The sequence below is a fragment of the Sebastes fasciatus genome, chromosome 17 (assembly GCF_043250625.1).
Source record: "Sebastes fasciatus isolate fSebFas1 chromosome 17, fSebFas1.pri, whole genome shotgun sequence".
In the NCBI taxonomy this organism is placed as follows: Eukaryota; Metazoa; Chordata; class Actinopteri; order Perciformes; family Sebastidae; genus Sebastes; species Sebastes fasciatus.
The window spans coordinates 21,874,989-21,889,839 of record NC_133811.1 but is presented as its reverse complement, the minus strand read 5'-3'; the positions used below and the strand labels follow the sequence as shown (position 1 = coordinate 21,889,839).

At 41.2% G+C, this 14,851-nt stretch overlaps 2 protein-coding genes across 3 annotated transcripts; both read left to right on the top strand.

Annotated features, from left to right (window-relative positions):
* The first annotated feature begins 839 nt into the window (after positions 1-839).
* LOC141754805 (protein S100-A13-like) lies at positions 840-3,041 on the top strand. Its single transcript, XM_074614131.1, has 3 exons — positions 840-995; positions 1,081-1,227; positions 2,679-3,041. The coding sequence occupies exons 2-3, from the start codon at positions 1,099-1,101 to the stop codon at positions 2,811-2,813; spliced, it is 264 nt and encodes an 87-aa protein (XP_074470232.1). The 5' UTR covers positions 840-995; positions 1,081-1,098; the 3' UTR covers positions 2,814-3,041.
* A 2,168-nt stretch (positions 3,042-5,209) lies between these two features.
* Positions 5,210-14,028, top strand: s100u (S100 calcium binding protein U). Of its 2 annotated transcripts, XR_012590735.1 has the most exons (4): positions 5,210-5,500; positions 9,240-9,370; positions 9,658-11,929; positions 11,966-14,028. XR_012590735.1 is itself a non-coding variant. In XM_074614234.1 (3 exons), the coding sequence occupies exons 2-3, from the start codon at positions 9,251-9,253 to the stop codon at positions 10,282-10,284; spliced, it is 747 nt and encodes a 248-aa protein (XP_074470335.1). In that variant the 5' UTR covers positions 5,210-5,500; positions 9,240-9,250; the 3' UTR covers positions 10,285-14,028. The 2 variants fall into 2 exon arrangements, 1 of the variants encoding a protein (XP_074470335.1); XM_074614234.1 differs by having other exon boundaries at positions 9,658-14,028.
* Positions 14,029-14,851: the final 823 nt, after the last annotated feature.

The window sequence follows — 14,851 nt, the reverse complement described above, 5'->3', positions numbered from 1 at the left end:
GATAATCACATGCAGTTTTGGGGCAAGTCATAATCAAGTCAGCACACTGACACACTGACAGCTGTTGTTGCCTGTTGGGCTGCAGTTTCAGTATCAGATAAAAAATGTGTGATTAATTTGCGATTAATCATGATCAACTATAGACAATCGTGATTAATCGCGATTAAATATTTGAATCGATTGACAGCCGTACACAGAAACTATCCCTGCTACTATTTAAGTACTGAAAAATGTACAATGATACCTGACCATGTGTGACTCGCTGCCTGACTCACTCTCTGACGGGAAGTGGAAGTGTTGGCATGACAGGCATCTATTATCACGCCTATGATGCCAAACTAAAATGTTTACATCTAGATTAAATACTCTTTCGCCGGCACGAACTCTCTCTCAGCCTGTTACACATGATACATGAACCAACTGACCTAATATGCTGCTGATGAACGAGAACGGAAGCAACGACTGAGAGCGATCATGAAACTGCAAAGAGAGCTCGTCGTTCTTTGAATACTACAAGCATCTCTGTGTGTTTCTGTACTTTTCCTCTGTAGGATTTCTTTCTTTTCCACACACGTTTACTCCTGACAAAGACAGTGTGTTGTCCTGAATGCCACATTATTGCAGTCATGTTTTGTATAAACCAATTACTGCTTAGGCATGCATGATTCAGTGGCTTGATTAGAACGGCCTGACAGAGATCCTTGCTCTGCAGACACACTGGAAATGGCTTTTGTGCTACCATCAGTACAAATTTGCCCTTTGTAGGACAGAGTGGCAGTTTTTTTTTCTTTTTCATGTGTGTGTTTATGTGCAGCTTTTAGTGGAAATCAAGCCGAGATAAGGCCGGCCTGGTGGATGGGGGAGAAGAGGGCAGGTTTTCCGCTGATGTGTGCATCAGTGGACGGAGATGAAGGGTATATATTGAGGGAGGTGATGGTCAGAGTGGAGGGACGAGGTTCTTAGTAACACATCGCACAGCATCTCGACACAAAAAGGTAAGTCCACGGCCACTGTTTTTCTGACTAATATCTGGTGTGAAAGATGTTTGTTGAGGTTTTTCTCTCTCTATTCACTTCTCAGGTCTCAGCACAAACCATCATGGAAGCCGCCATCTGCACCCTCGTCACCCATTTCAAGAACTACGCTGGGAAAGACGGATCCTCCAGCACCCTGAGCAAAGACGAGTTCCAAAACCTGGTGACCTCTCAGCTGCCCAACTATGTCAAGGTAAGTCTCAGACGTGATCTGATGATTTCTATCTGCATCCTGAGCACCTACAGAAAACATTTATCAAAGAAAATATAGTTTATGATGCAACGTGTCTGAAGCCTCTGCTCTGTTATTCACACATATTACTGCGGGTGTATTGCTTTTATATGTAACTCCACTGTTACCTTCATCCTTAGTTTTACAGATTACTTTCTCTAAGTTGAGCATGATGTCACTTCATCATGTCCTGGGTAGCCCATATGAAATATCTACATCATCAGCTTGTAAAAATGTACAATATATGTGTATATTTCAACGAATATTGTGATTATATACTTTTTATATTCCAATTCAGTGCATGTTTTTATGCTCTGTTTCAGTGTATGACATGTCACTATGAGGTCTCATGCTGCAACATACAAAACAATATACTAAGGTTGCAGCTGAAGCTAATTTTCTGTATTACTCTACCAGTTATCTTTTCCCATTACCCGATTAATGTCTATTAATGTGTTTGAAATGTAAAAAATAACATAAATTTCCCATCTTCAGACAGCAGTATATAATGTCCAGCATACAGTAATGTCTTAAAATTACTTAGTTTGTCTGGTGAAAATAATGTATTTAACTTAACAGTGGTATAAAATGAAGGAAAGCAAGAAAGTACCATATTTAATAAGCTATAACTGCCAAATGTTTAATCATTTTACTTGACAAATCAGTTAAAGTTCAGTTAATTATCACATTTGTCAGCAGTAGGTCTGTCACAATATCAGATTTTCACTACACGATTATCGTGGCAAAAAAAAATCATGATAATGATATTATTGCATTAACTATAGAATATATAGAAAAACAATGTTATCAGTCAAATTCATCTTTAACTTTGTTTATTGTGCGTTTTGTCTCTTTTTTGGCAAATTAACTACACTCAAAATACAAGAGTAGGGAGGTGGAGAGAGGGTCTGTCACCATAACTGTACAAAAGCGTGATTTAAGAGGCGCTGCTGGATTATTACACAATATTATCATATGTGTATTTTTAGCATCTGGTATATAGTATATATGGTATACACCAATTAACTTAAAATGTGTAAGTGTAATGTTATATTGCGTCTCTATGAGACTGACCTGGAAAATATTCAGGCATGAGAAATAAGTCAGACGCTGTGCAAAATGTATTAATTGCACATTTTTCAACATATTCTGATTGAATAAGTGTTTAATAATGACCACTGTAAGTGATAATTTAACACTGTTGTCCACCAATATATTTAACATATCATCAAACACAGTAAACATGTGCTTTTGAAGGCATCAGAAAGGTGTATGTGGCTGTGAATGAATGCTATTTATTACTACGCTCCACCATTAGATGGCAGGACAGTCTTGCAGAGTAGCTGATGTTGCAGCTCAGGGTGATGTTGCATTGATCAGGGTCTCCTCTCTCTGATGTGATCACCCAACAGAACGCCAGCGACCCCGGGGCCATCGAGCAGCTCATGGGTTCCCTGGATGAAAACAACGACGGGGAGCTGACTTTCAGCGAGTTCTGGCAGCTGATTGGGAAACTGGCGAGCAAGCAGGGAGGCTTCAGTCAGTAGAGCTCGCCGCCACCGTCTCCTCATGTCAACTGTGGCTTTCTTTGAGCAGATTGTGCAGCGCCGATCAACTCGACCGGAGCTGTCACACTGTAAAAATCAAAGGCATCTGAATTCTTTCATCACTCCACCAGTCGGTGCCACATGTGTAACTCTTTAGTTAACCATTTGTTGAATGTGGGGGAACATTTGAATTAAAGGCTTCATTGTCTTGAACCCTCATCCACCCAACACTGTCTCCTGTCATTCATTCACCACATTATATGATGTCCAGGCATTTGAGCGGGAGTGTATTACAGCCTTGATTTACAGGCCTGTAATCCTATATGCGTTCCCGCTGCCACAAATACACCATCCAGACCATATCTTGTTCCATAGAGCTTCATAATGCCGGCACAAAGCTGCCTGTCCGAGCGTTAAACATAAGGTCTTCACTGTCTGTCACGGAGGCCTCTCAGGGGACTGCGTAATGGACCCAATACATCCCATTATATTTGGGACATTTGGGAGCTTTGCGGTTTAATTGCATTGTCCTTGTTTAGCGGTTTAATTCTCGGTGTTATACGGTCACTTTGTGTTCATTCTGATGTCTAGACAGAGTTATGCGTGCTGGCTTCCTCCCCAGCTGTTTTATAGCCTATAGACCTGTTTTAATTCTGTACAAGAGAGAAAGGTACCGCTCGCTGCTGATGTTTAAAACGCAGATCCTTCAACAGATAAGACAATGTGACCTTTGTATCCAAATTACGCATGCTAAAGGTGCCAACGTGGGAGGAGCGGTGGCGGGCACATGAGTCAGCGAGCAGCATTACAGTGAGAGACAGGGCACTACATCGAGTGTAGGCTGGAAGCGTGTACGTCGTCTGTGTAGGGAAGTCTGAGTGGGTTTCCCAGAGTGTGGAGGCGTGTATCTCTCCCACAGAAAGAAGCACTGGTAGTGAGATTTAATCTGTGGAGGGGAATTTAAAAAACAATAAATACCTGAAAGCCCTGTCAAGAATCTGGCAAGACTGCTTTTCCTCTTTCATCACCTTTGTCACCCACACTGACTTCCCTCCCTGTAGTATTTCAACGCATTCTCATCCCAAGTCGTCACATACTGACGCTTTACCAAACCCCTCGGCGTCACTCTTTCGGAGTAAACATGTGCTTAATGTTTTGAATAGGACTGTGAATCGAATAAAACATTTAATTGTGGTTAATCATATGATTGTCCGTAGTTAATCACAAATTAATCACACATTTTTATCTGTTTCAAATGTACCTTAAAGGGAGATTTGTCAAGTATTTAATACTCTTATCAACATGGGAGTGGGCAAATAAGCTTGTTTTATGCAAATATATGTATATATTGGAAATCAATAAACAACACAAAACCCAGAAACCCTCACAGGTACTGCATTTAGCATAAAAAATATGTTCAAATCATAACATGGCAAACTGCAGCCCAACAGGCAACAACAGCTGTCAGTGTGTCAGTGTGCTGACTTGACTATGACTTGCCCCAAACTTCATGTGATTATCATAAAGTGGGCATGTCTGTAAAGGGGAGACTCGTGGGTACCTATAGAACCCATTTTCATTCACATATCTTGAGGTCAGAGGTCAAGGGCCATGCCTGTTTGACCTGGCAAAAATTTAGCATAAATTTACAGCGTTATTGAATCCCCTTCGCGAAAAAAATAGTATGACATGGTTGGTACCAGGGGATTCTTTAGGTTTTCTAGTTTCATATGATGCTACTATCTTCTTTGCGTTAACTTTGACAGCCCTTATTTTGAGGTAAACCAAAACACATCTTACCCTTTAGCGTCTCATACTCGACACTAAAGGGTGCCTTCAGTGTCGGTAACGCTGACTGCCGTGACAAAGCGTCGGTATTTCACACCCTGGGAATGACAACAGGCTGAGTTTTTTTCACTTTAGATTCCTTAACTCTCAAATTTCCAAAGTATCAGTTGTGAGAAGCTTCAGCCAAATTTCAGTTGAAACAGTCTTCTTGTAGTTGAAAACTATGATTTTGTTCATGTTTGTCACTTTTGTTGAATTGGTGTCACTTTAACACATCTATGAGACACACAGATGTGTAAAAAAAAAAAAAAAGCACATCCTCCCTAAAATGGATTGTCAGATTATGGAGCTATGGCCTACTTTCCAAGTGTGTTTTTTTCTATGTCTTTAATAAGTGAAATAGTTTAGAAAGCCACCGAGCCCTGTGCAGATGAAGTAATATATCCCTCCTCCCTCCTCTATCTGTCTCCTCGTCCCAGCACATGAAGCCACAAGCCTTCCTAGTTGGCGTGAAACTGCTCAAATCACACATGACGCGAAACAGCTGGCCAAAGTGAGCCAAAGATAATTCCAATAAAAACACAACTAGAAGTGTTTTGATACACTTTTCACTCCCTTTTTCCTGCGAGTTTAAAGCTTCTCTTCCACATTCCCACTTCTCCTTCTCTCTCTCTCTCTCTCCTTGTGTCTCTCTCACTCTTCCAGGTACACGCCCTTTGACTTGTCAGGGGGAAAAGTTTTAAGGAAAGAAAAAAAAAAAGTCTAAATCACGGAAGAGATTCTGCTGCTGTCCTACTAGTTTGGCAAGTTTTCTCGGCTCTCAAAGCGGCGTAGAAAAGGCGGAGAAGAGGGCAGAAACTCCACATTTGCGCACATTTATACACTACAGACTATATACGGTGAGTTGAACGCGTCTTTTTGGGATTCTTTCTGGGTTTTTCCTGCGTATAATCACTGTGTTTGTTCATCGTTTTTGCCACGTTTCGATAGACCATCATCATGAAACTCAGTCTGACTGCAGGACGGTGTCAATGACTCCAGCTCTCACTAGTTTATAGTCTCACGTTGCACTTTTATCTTAAAAAAAAGAGTGAACAATGAGAGTTTATGGTTATTCTTGCTTTTATTGAGGTACTTTTTTGGTTTTTATTGGTGGTGTTTGGTGCCATATGCTTTCTCTCTTTCTCTCTTGGAAAGATATTTGAGATTTTGACGTAGATCAGTTGTCAAGTCACCGATCATTTGCCGAACAGCTTATAAAACATTAAGGTGACAGAGTTGTTGAGTTTATGTGGATATCCAGTTGGGCATCCGGGTCGCGCGTAAAAGCGCCCAAAATCAACAAATATGCCATTTTTTCTTTTTTTTAATTTAAATTATTTATTTATTTTTTGCAATTTGACAACTTTTTTTAATGTCTAAAGCTCAATGTTGATCATTCAAGAGCACCAAAATATTTGGTTGTTTTTTTTTTCTTTCAAACGATTCTTTTTCTCTCACAAACTATGACATTTTTTTAATATATATAAATATAAAGAGGCCTTGAAAGAGTGACAGCTGGTGTTCTGGGTGGACTTTTGGTGTCGTTTTTTACACCTTCTTTCAACACTCTTATTCAATATTCAAAACAGATCATTATGGTGTTGATGGTGATGAATCCTGTTGCGCAATCTGTATTTTTCAAACCCAACTATGTGGCTATGGGATGAGAGACAGCAGAGACAGAGAGACATTTACAGCCACAACCGAAACTTGTTCCTCTGTTAATATTTTATGCTGCACACGAGCGGTAGTATTGTCATTACTCTGCGCACATACCGTCTCACATTCAGCCCATTTGGAAACGCAACACTCAATCTCCTTTGGGGCTCTGGAGGGAAACGGGAAACCTCTGGTTGTAGGCCTGTGTCTTTAATTATTTGCACAGTTGTTGTTTTTTTGGGGGCTTTTTTTTTTTTTAGACAAATAACTGGGGGTTGGTTGGACAAGATGGATCTCTGACGTGGGACTGGGGTGATGCAATTTGTCCAAATTATAGGGACACGTGTTGGGACTGTGTCCAAGTTGGGTAACACCACCTTAAGAAAGGTCACTAGGTGAATAATGGATGTGATAATGGACAGAAATGTCAATCCAGGAATAGAGGAATTGTCTTTAGCTGGGTATTTTATGACAGGAGCCGTTAAGGCCCTTGTGTACTAGGAGGGTGTGTCACCTCCACCGGTGCAATCGGTGGTAAAAGGCCAAACACTACAACTCCATTCCTCATATATGATAAATAAACACATGTACATGACAGTAGAAGCTTTGCTTTGTACTACTATAGTACGATAGTCCAGTTTTGATCATGTATGGTTTTTCTTTTGTTCCTTTTCCCTGATGATGGGCGTTAAGGCTAAATGGTTGTGGAAGATGTGTATGAATGTGAAATTTATATATGTTTTGAAAATTTGAATGTTATTAGTGTAACAAATATATGATCTTGTGTATAGTATGTATGTGATAAATGTAATGTAAATGATTTCGGACCCCAGGAAGACTAGCTGGTGCCATTGGTATCAGCTAATGGGGATCCTTTTTAAATAAATACTAGTTACCACTATGTTCATATGTACAGCATGTGCATCCCACTATATAGCACATTTACCTCATTGTGATAATATACTATGATAGCATGCAAGACGTACACTATCATACGCATGCTATATCCCTGTGAAAGTTTACTGCAAAATATGAATTGACCTGCAGCAGCACACTGACACACAGTGACCAAAGTGTCACTGCAGCCATGATGTTAAGTTTTAATACCGTCCTCTCCCCACCACGTTTATCTTATCCCCACTTATCTTCTACTCCTTTACACATATTGGTCCTTGGTAAAACTATATATATGACAGTATATATCTTGCTAAGCACTAATGGTTTCAAGGAATAGTTTTATATTTGGGTAAGATGGATCTCTGACATGGGATGGGTGATGCAATTTGTCCAAATTATAGGGCACGTGTTGGGACTGTGTCCAAGCAGGACAACACCACCTTAAGAAAAGGTCACTAGGTGAATAATGGATGTGATAATGGACAGAAATGTCAATCCAGGATTAGAAGAATTGTCTTTGCTGGGTATTTTAGGATAGGACACACGGAGAGCCGTTAAGGCTCTTGTGTACTAGGAGGGTGTGTCACCTCCACCGGTGCAGGAAGAAGTCCCCTAAAGTTCCTACGAAACTAGGAGACGGTTGTCTCTGATATCACAAAGAAACTGACAAGAAACATGATATACATGGATGGAAGTTTTTAAAACAATGTGGCAACTGAACTTCTTTTGAATCTTTGCTCATATAACATTATAACTATTGTTAAATGACAGCTGTATTGACAATCAGATAAGATATGCTTATACTCTTTTACATACAAACTTGTGGTTTTGTTGTGCAGTTTTGGGATTAGCAGGTCAGGTAGTAAAATCTGAAAGGGGGTCGAGTGAAATGTTAGCTTTTAATGGCCCTATCTGTGCTACAGTGTCAGAGCTCCCTAATGACACTAACAGGCACACAGGCCACATAATTGGCCACATATGCTGCTTGTAGTGACCGCTGTGGAGAAGAAATTGCTTGGCTGGAGGGGTTGCTTCAGTTTGACACGCACTTCAGTAATTGAGGTACGAATTTGTCGCCTAACAAACAAGCGTTCGGCTCAGGAGACGAGGAATCCACAGTACAGTGTGTTTTCTCACCGGCACTGTTGTTTGCTCTGCTCGCATTTGAATACCGAAGCAGACGGACGAGTACGGTCGCCTCGAACATTATCCTCTCAGTGCTTTGGGGCAAACTAGCTCCGGAGTTTGGCCTGTAAATTCCTGTCTAAGTGATCTCCACAGACAGCAATGAATGGAATTCCTGCAGAGCCGTGTCACCTACTGGCGTGTTTTACATTCGGAGCAAATGTCTGTAGATTGCCTATACATATGTCGACATATTATGCTTGTGACTGTGTCTCTATGAGTCATGTACTGTAGCATCTATGGACTTTTAAATGTGCAGGAATTCGCTGCTGGCGTGTAACAAAAGCCTTAAAAAATCCTCATGGAGCCTCATTGTCAGATATGTTTGAGTGTATTTGTGTGCAACAGTGTGAAGGAAGAGAGAGTGGCACTGAAAGAGAGAAGCCGCTACAGCTGGTGAGAGAGAAAGAAAGAAAGAGAGAGAGAGAGAGAGGAGCAGACAGGGACTAGGTAATCCCTTAGGTAATCTGAAGCCCGGTCCCTTCGGTCGTCTCAGCAGATCAGATGACCTATCAAAGATCAGAACTTCCATTGTGCATCACGGCTTGTCTCTCAATCAGACTCCCTCTCACCCTCTCCACTTATCTCACGTCACCGTCCCTCCCTTATTGCGGCTCCATAGACTCAACACCTGAAACGAAAGGCCTTGCCGGGACACGAGGAGATCCTCTGTTTCATTTTCCACTGGATGAGCCTACGTCGCTTGAATGTGTTTTGAATCAGACCGTCCTGGAACTTCCTCCCTAAGTTACACTGCACGCTACAGCAGCAACAAGTTGAATCACTTCTGCCCTGGTCTGCTGTTTGTCTGTCTATCTATCCATCTATCCATCTAACACCTCTTCCTTTCCCCAGAGAGAGCAGTCATGGAGTCTGCTGTTCAGACCATGGTGAAGGTCTTCCTGAAGTCGACCAAAGGAAAGGAGAGTCTAGGAAAGAGTCAATTCCAGAGCCTTGTGAAGAACCAGCTCTCCAACGTCCTCTCGGTTAGGAAATCTTCATTTAACCTCTCTGAAATATTGCCTTTTGTGTAACCACCTCACCACATAGTAGTCTTGAATTAGCATCAAAATGACCAAATGATGGTGTAATATACAGTAGGTAAAGTGATCTGATATGATAGAATGACACTCATCAGCATTATAATGTAGATAGAGCCACTGATAGAGGGTCATTTACTAATCGTGTATTGTGATTTCACCGGTGGGAGTCCAGGTAGAGTTACTAATCGCCGTGCTTGATTGTCTCATGGTTGCGTGTGCCCACTATCCAGGACACAGACAGTAAAGAGGCAGTCAACAACATGGGCCAAGGACTGGACGCCAACCAAGACGGCAAAGTCGGCTTTGAGGAGTACTTGAAGCTGGTCGGCTACCTGGCGACCTCGCTCAGCGAGCAGCGCAACCTCGCCAAAGAGGAGCCCGCCCAGAACGCCGCGTCCGGACAAGTGGCGCAAAGCACCCCGGACAAAGTGGAGGAGGTGAAGCCAGAGGCGAACAACGCAGAGGCGAAGGCGGAAGCAAAGCCAGAAGCGAATGAAGGGCCGAAGGTAGAAGCAGTTGCTGGTGGCATAAAGGTAGAAGAAAATGTCATGAAGGTAGATATAAAGTCAGGCGGTGAGACGCTGCTCGATGTGGCGAAGGAGGAGGTGAAGCCAGCGGCGGCAGGGGCGGCAGAAGCAGCAGCAGCAGCGGTGGTGGCGGCGGGATCAGTGGCGGCGGGATCGGTGGTGGCGGCGGGATCGGAGGTGGTGGCGGCAGCGGAGGAGGCGGTGGCGCCCGTGGAAGTGGTCGTGAAAGAAGTTGGGGATGAAACAGAAGAGTGTGTGGAAGCTGCAGAGAATCTGGCTGCAGGCTTGCAGGAAGACGTAGAGAAGAAGATAGAGGAGGCGACCTCATAGGGGACAATCCATCACGAAACAAAATCACACTACACGATTATTACATTCAACACTACACACAACATTAATGCCAAAATAAGTATAAGCCACTAAAGTTTTTTTTTTTTTCCCAAATGCACACAACTTTGAAGTACAAAAAAAATGGTAAAAGTCCAAACACTACAAACCCCAGCTCCATTCCTCATATAAAATATGATAAATAACACATGTACATGACAGTAAAAGCATTGCTTTGTACTACTATAGTTACCACTATGTTCATATGTACAGCATGTGCATCCCACTATATAGCACATTTACCTCATTGTGATAATATACTATGATAGCATGTAGACGTACACTATCATATGCATGCCATATCCCTGTGAAAGTTTACTGCAAAATATGAATTGACCTGCAGCAGCACATTGACACACGTGACCAAAGTGTCACTGCAGCCATGATGTTAAAGTTTTAATACCGTCCTCTCCCCCACCACGTTTATCTTCAACTCCTTTACACATATTGGTCCTTAGTAAAACTATATATATGACAGTATATATCTTGCTAAGCACTAATGGCTTCAAGGAATAGTTCGATATTTTGGGAAATATGCGTATTAGCTTTCGTCCATTGAGTATGAAGCTACAGCCATTAGCCGGTTCCCTAACTTTAGCATAAGGACTGGAAACAGGGGAAAACAGCTACCATGGCTCTCTCCAAGATATAACGAAAGTGGTATCAATTTTCTCAGCTAACTCTCAGCAAGAAAGCTAATAATTTCCCTGAATGTCAAACCATTCCTACAACGGCTGCATGGAAATCTGACAATAACACTATCATTTTTTTTTTTACATTTTACATTCTCGTCTTTTAACACATCACAATGCTATGGAGCTGATTTGGCATGACAATAAACACATTGTTTTGCTGAAGATTTGCATTTACTTCAAACCTTTTTTAATTGTGTGCTCACTCAACGCCCATATTTCTCTCTCTCTCTCTCTCTCTCTCTCTCTCTCCTTCTAGTCTACTTTATGGGCTGTCTCTTTCATTTCTGTAATTCCCAGAGAGGTTCACTTCCTCCAGTATATATTCTCTTCACACATAGGCAGTCATGGATTGGGAACTGGAAGATCTCGTGTGGCCTTATAGGCTAAATAATTAAGGGTCCAAGAGTGGAATGGACACCAAAGGGTCCTTACCTTCAATAGGGAGCCCAAAATAGTCCCATGGGAGTGGGTTGGTGACTAGAGGAGTCGGCCAGAGAAGGTGCTCACGCAACCTAATCCATCTGGATTAGAACTGGCAGATAACAGGTGTCACTTGGTGGCAGTTTTTATACTTTACGATACAATTAGTTCATTTTTATTTGTTGTGTTTCTTGCACACCGTATGACATTTCAATGGTTATTGATCCATAAATGTGCTGGATATCTGAAGGGACCCCTGGTAGCACTGGATTGGAGTGACAAAAAAAGTGGCTCTCATTAAAATTGCTAATTGTTGCTTGTTGTGTTCTGCCGGTTTTAGCACCAGTTGATCAGGCTCGCGTGTTTGTTTTGTCGGTCACACCCCTCATACACTTTAAAGACCCTGTTTGACCAGCAACTGGATCCTTGAGGCACACAGGCATTGGGAAACCACTGGATTAGGCATTTGACGGGTAACACACCCTGGGACACAAACAATTACATGAAAGCAATCCTGGGCTCCAGTGATCCTGCCCATCAGATGAGGTGGTGGTAGTGTCAGAGGGATCGTTGTCGGAGGTGCAAAAAAAAATAATAATACTGAGCCATAAATATTAATCTATGTGGTGTGATCTTTTACAACAGGCTAATACATAACATGTTGCATGCCATCAGAAACGTATTTGCTAATATTTTACATTGTATTGCGATTATTGTGGCCAAATATTTAAGTTGGACATGGCCTCTTCTTTATATTTATCTTTTTAACCCTAACTTTTTCTTATTTGGACCACTATGGAGATCACTTGAAAATTCTTTGTCACATTATATGCAATTTGTTAATTACAATTTAATGGTTTGTAAATTGTCTCATCATCAATAATGCAGCCATGAGAAAAAGGCTCGTGTTGCAGCAGGCCCCGTTATACGTACCTGGCCAGCCCGCGTAGTGATTAAGGCGTGCACAGTGTTGGGCACGCTACCAAATGTGCACCTTGTGCACTGTAACAGCACCTGGCACTTCAGACTGCTCAGCAGCAAAAAATGGGGCAAGACAAATAAACCTGAGTCATGTGGTCACCTTGCCTCGCTGCGACACTCCCATTGTAAATACTCTCTCATTTACACACACTCTGCTCAGCCTTTATACTCATAGTGCGCTGTGTTTCCTGCATGTTCTATTACTAACCAATCTATTGGATTTTGGGCTATTTAGGTTTTATCATTATTTCTTTTATTACAACCTATATTCTTTTTTATATCAAAATATTTTCTAATCATGGTACTTCCTGTGAATAATGGAAACATATCACTCTCTTGCACCATCTACAGCCAGCTTTCTGTTCAACATGTACATAGGTCTCATGTTTAGTGCATGTTTGTGTTCTTTCTTTGCTCTCGACCAATCATCATAAGCAAAATTATGGTTAAATAAAAGAAACTGGATAAAGCAAAATATACGTTACTGGCATGTTTTAAAGGGGACATATCATGAAAAACTTTTTCAGTACTCATACGTTTAGGTATCTGGAGTGCCTACCAACCCACAAACTGAAGTAAAACAACCCAGTCTGTTTTTATTGGCTGCCTAGATCAGAAAACATGTGATTCAACAAGTCATTCAGATTTGGCTCCCCTTCCTATGTCACATGGAGGCTCATTAGACTATATCACCCACGGCTTTAGAACTACCTTTGCAAAAATGCAACATGTTTTTCTCGCAAGCCAATCAGAGCAGACTGGGCTTTTTCAGGAGGAGTTCTTAAAGAGACAGGCGCTAAAACGGAGCGTTTCAGACAGAGGGTGAATACAGGTAAATTCAAACAGACAGTATGAGAAAAATAATGTGTTTTTTTTAACATTAAAGCATGTAAATATGTTCTAGTAGAAACACAAAACACAAATATGAACCTGGAAATGAGCATGATACGTCCCCTTTAAAATGACTTGTCTTGCACTAGCACTAGCAATTCTATCGCAGCTAATGCTTTCTTTTAGCTTGTTTGGAACCGCAGATGGACGGGGTGAACTGTGAGAGCTAAGTCCTCTTACAAAGAGCTCAAACTGTCTGCCCTGGCAGTTTTTTTGTTACTGTCCCATAGTGTGAACCCCACCCCGGCCTTAACTCCATGTAGATTAAAAACATGCTGGAACGAAACGAAAGATTTGTGGCAGGGAGTGTTTTGCAGCCAGATTTTCATCGACACACAATACGTCTCTTTCATTCTGTGAGACGCAGTAAGATAAAAGCTTGTGTTAAGAGCACTCCCGGCGGATATAATAAGTGTACATACAAGTATATGGATGTGCTTCGGGCCAAAATGTTTGCGATTATGGGACCATTCCCAGGATGTTGTGCAGGCTTTTCATCATTGTGCGCTGATGTACTTTATTTCCTGCCAAGTACTACAGGGTGTGTTTAGCAGTTGGACTCGTTTCAGTCCTCTGTCATGTCCAGTAAACTTCACTATGCTAGTATTTCAACTTCATATGTAATGCTGTATCATTTTTGCTACTTCTATGTAACGTGTTTAAAGGCTAATATCGAAATAAAACTGTGACGATAACATAATTTGTGTTTGCGTGGCCTGCTATGTGCTAGGGCTGTGTATTGGCAAGAATCTGGCGATACGATACGTATCGTGATACAGGAGTTACGGTTCTATATATCGCGATATATTGCGATACTGTAAGCAGGTTGATATATTGTGATTTTTTTTAAATCAAATTTTAGGAAAACTGTCATAGTAAAAAGAACACACCACCATATGCATACAATCTGAGTTAAAAAAGTAGATTTTTTAACGTAATCAAACAGTGGGATCTGCATTTGCCTTCATCACAGTCCCTGTAACATCCAACTTCATAGCACTACTTTGAGAGGGCACAAACACTGAGAGGGCACAAACACTGAGAGGGTGCATCTCTTTGCAAATGAACTAAAGTACTGAGTAAGAGTTATGCAAGTAAACTATATAAACTAACTTTTTATATATAACTATATAAAATCTATAGTGTTTTTGAGAATCGATATAGTATCGCAAAACATATTATCGCGATACTCAATATTTTCCTACACCCCGACTATGTGCTCGGTTACTTGCAAGAACTGAGTGCTAGTTAATCTTTGCATGTAAACTATATAAACTAACTTTTTTATATATAATTATATAAAATCTATACAGTTTTTTTGAGAATCTATACAGTATAACAAAACATAATATCGTGATACTCGATATTTTCGATATTTTTTTACAACCCGACTATGCGTTTTGTTACTTGCAGAACTTGAAGAATCCAGTTGTCTTGTATGTGATGGAGAGAAAGCACCTGCAAAGAGAGAAAGAGGGAGGATAGAGAAACAAAAGTAGAGAGTATGTAATAGGGTGAAGGAG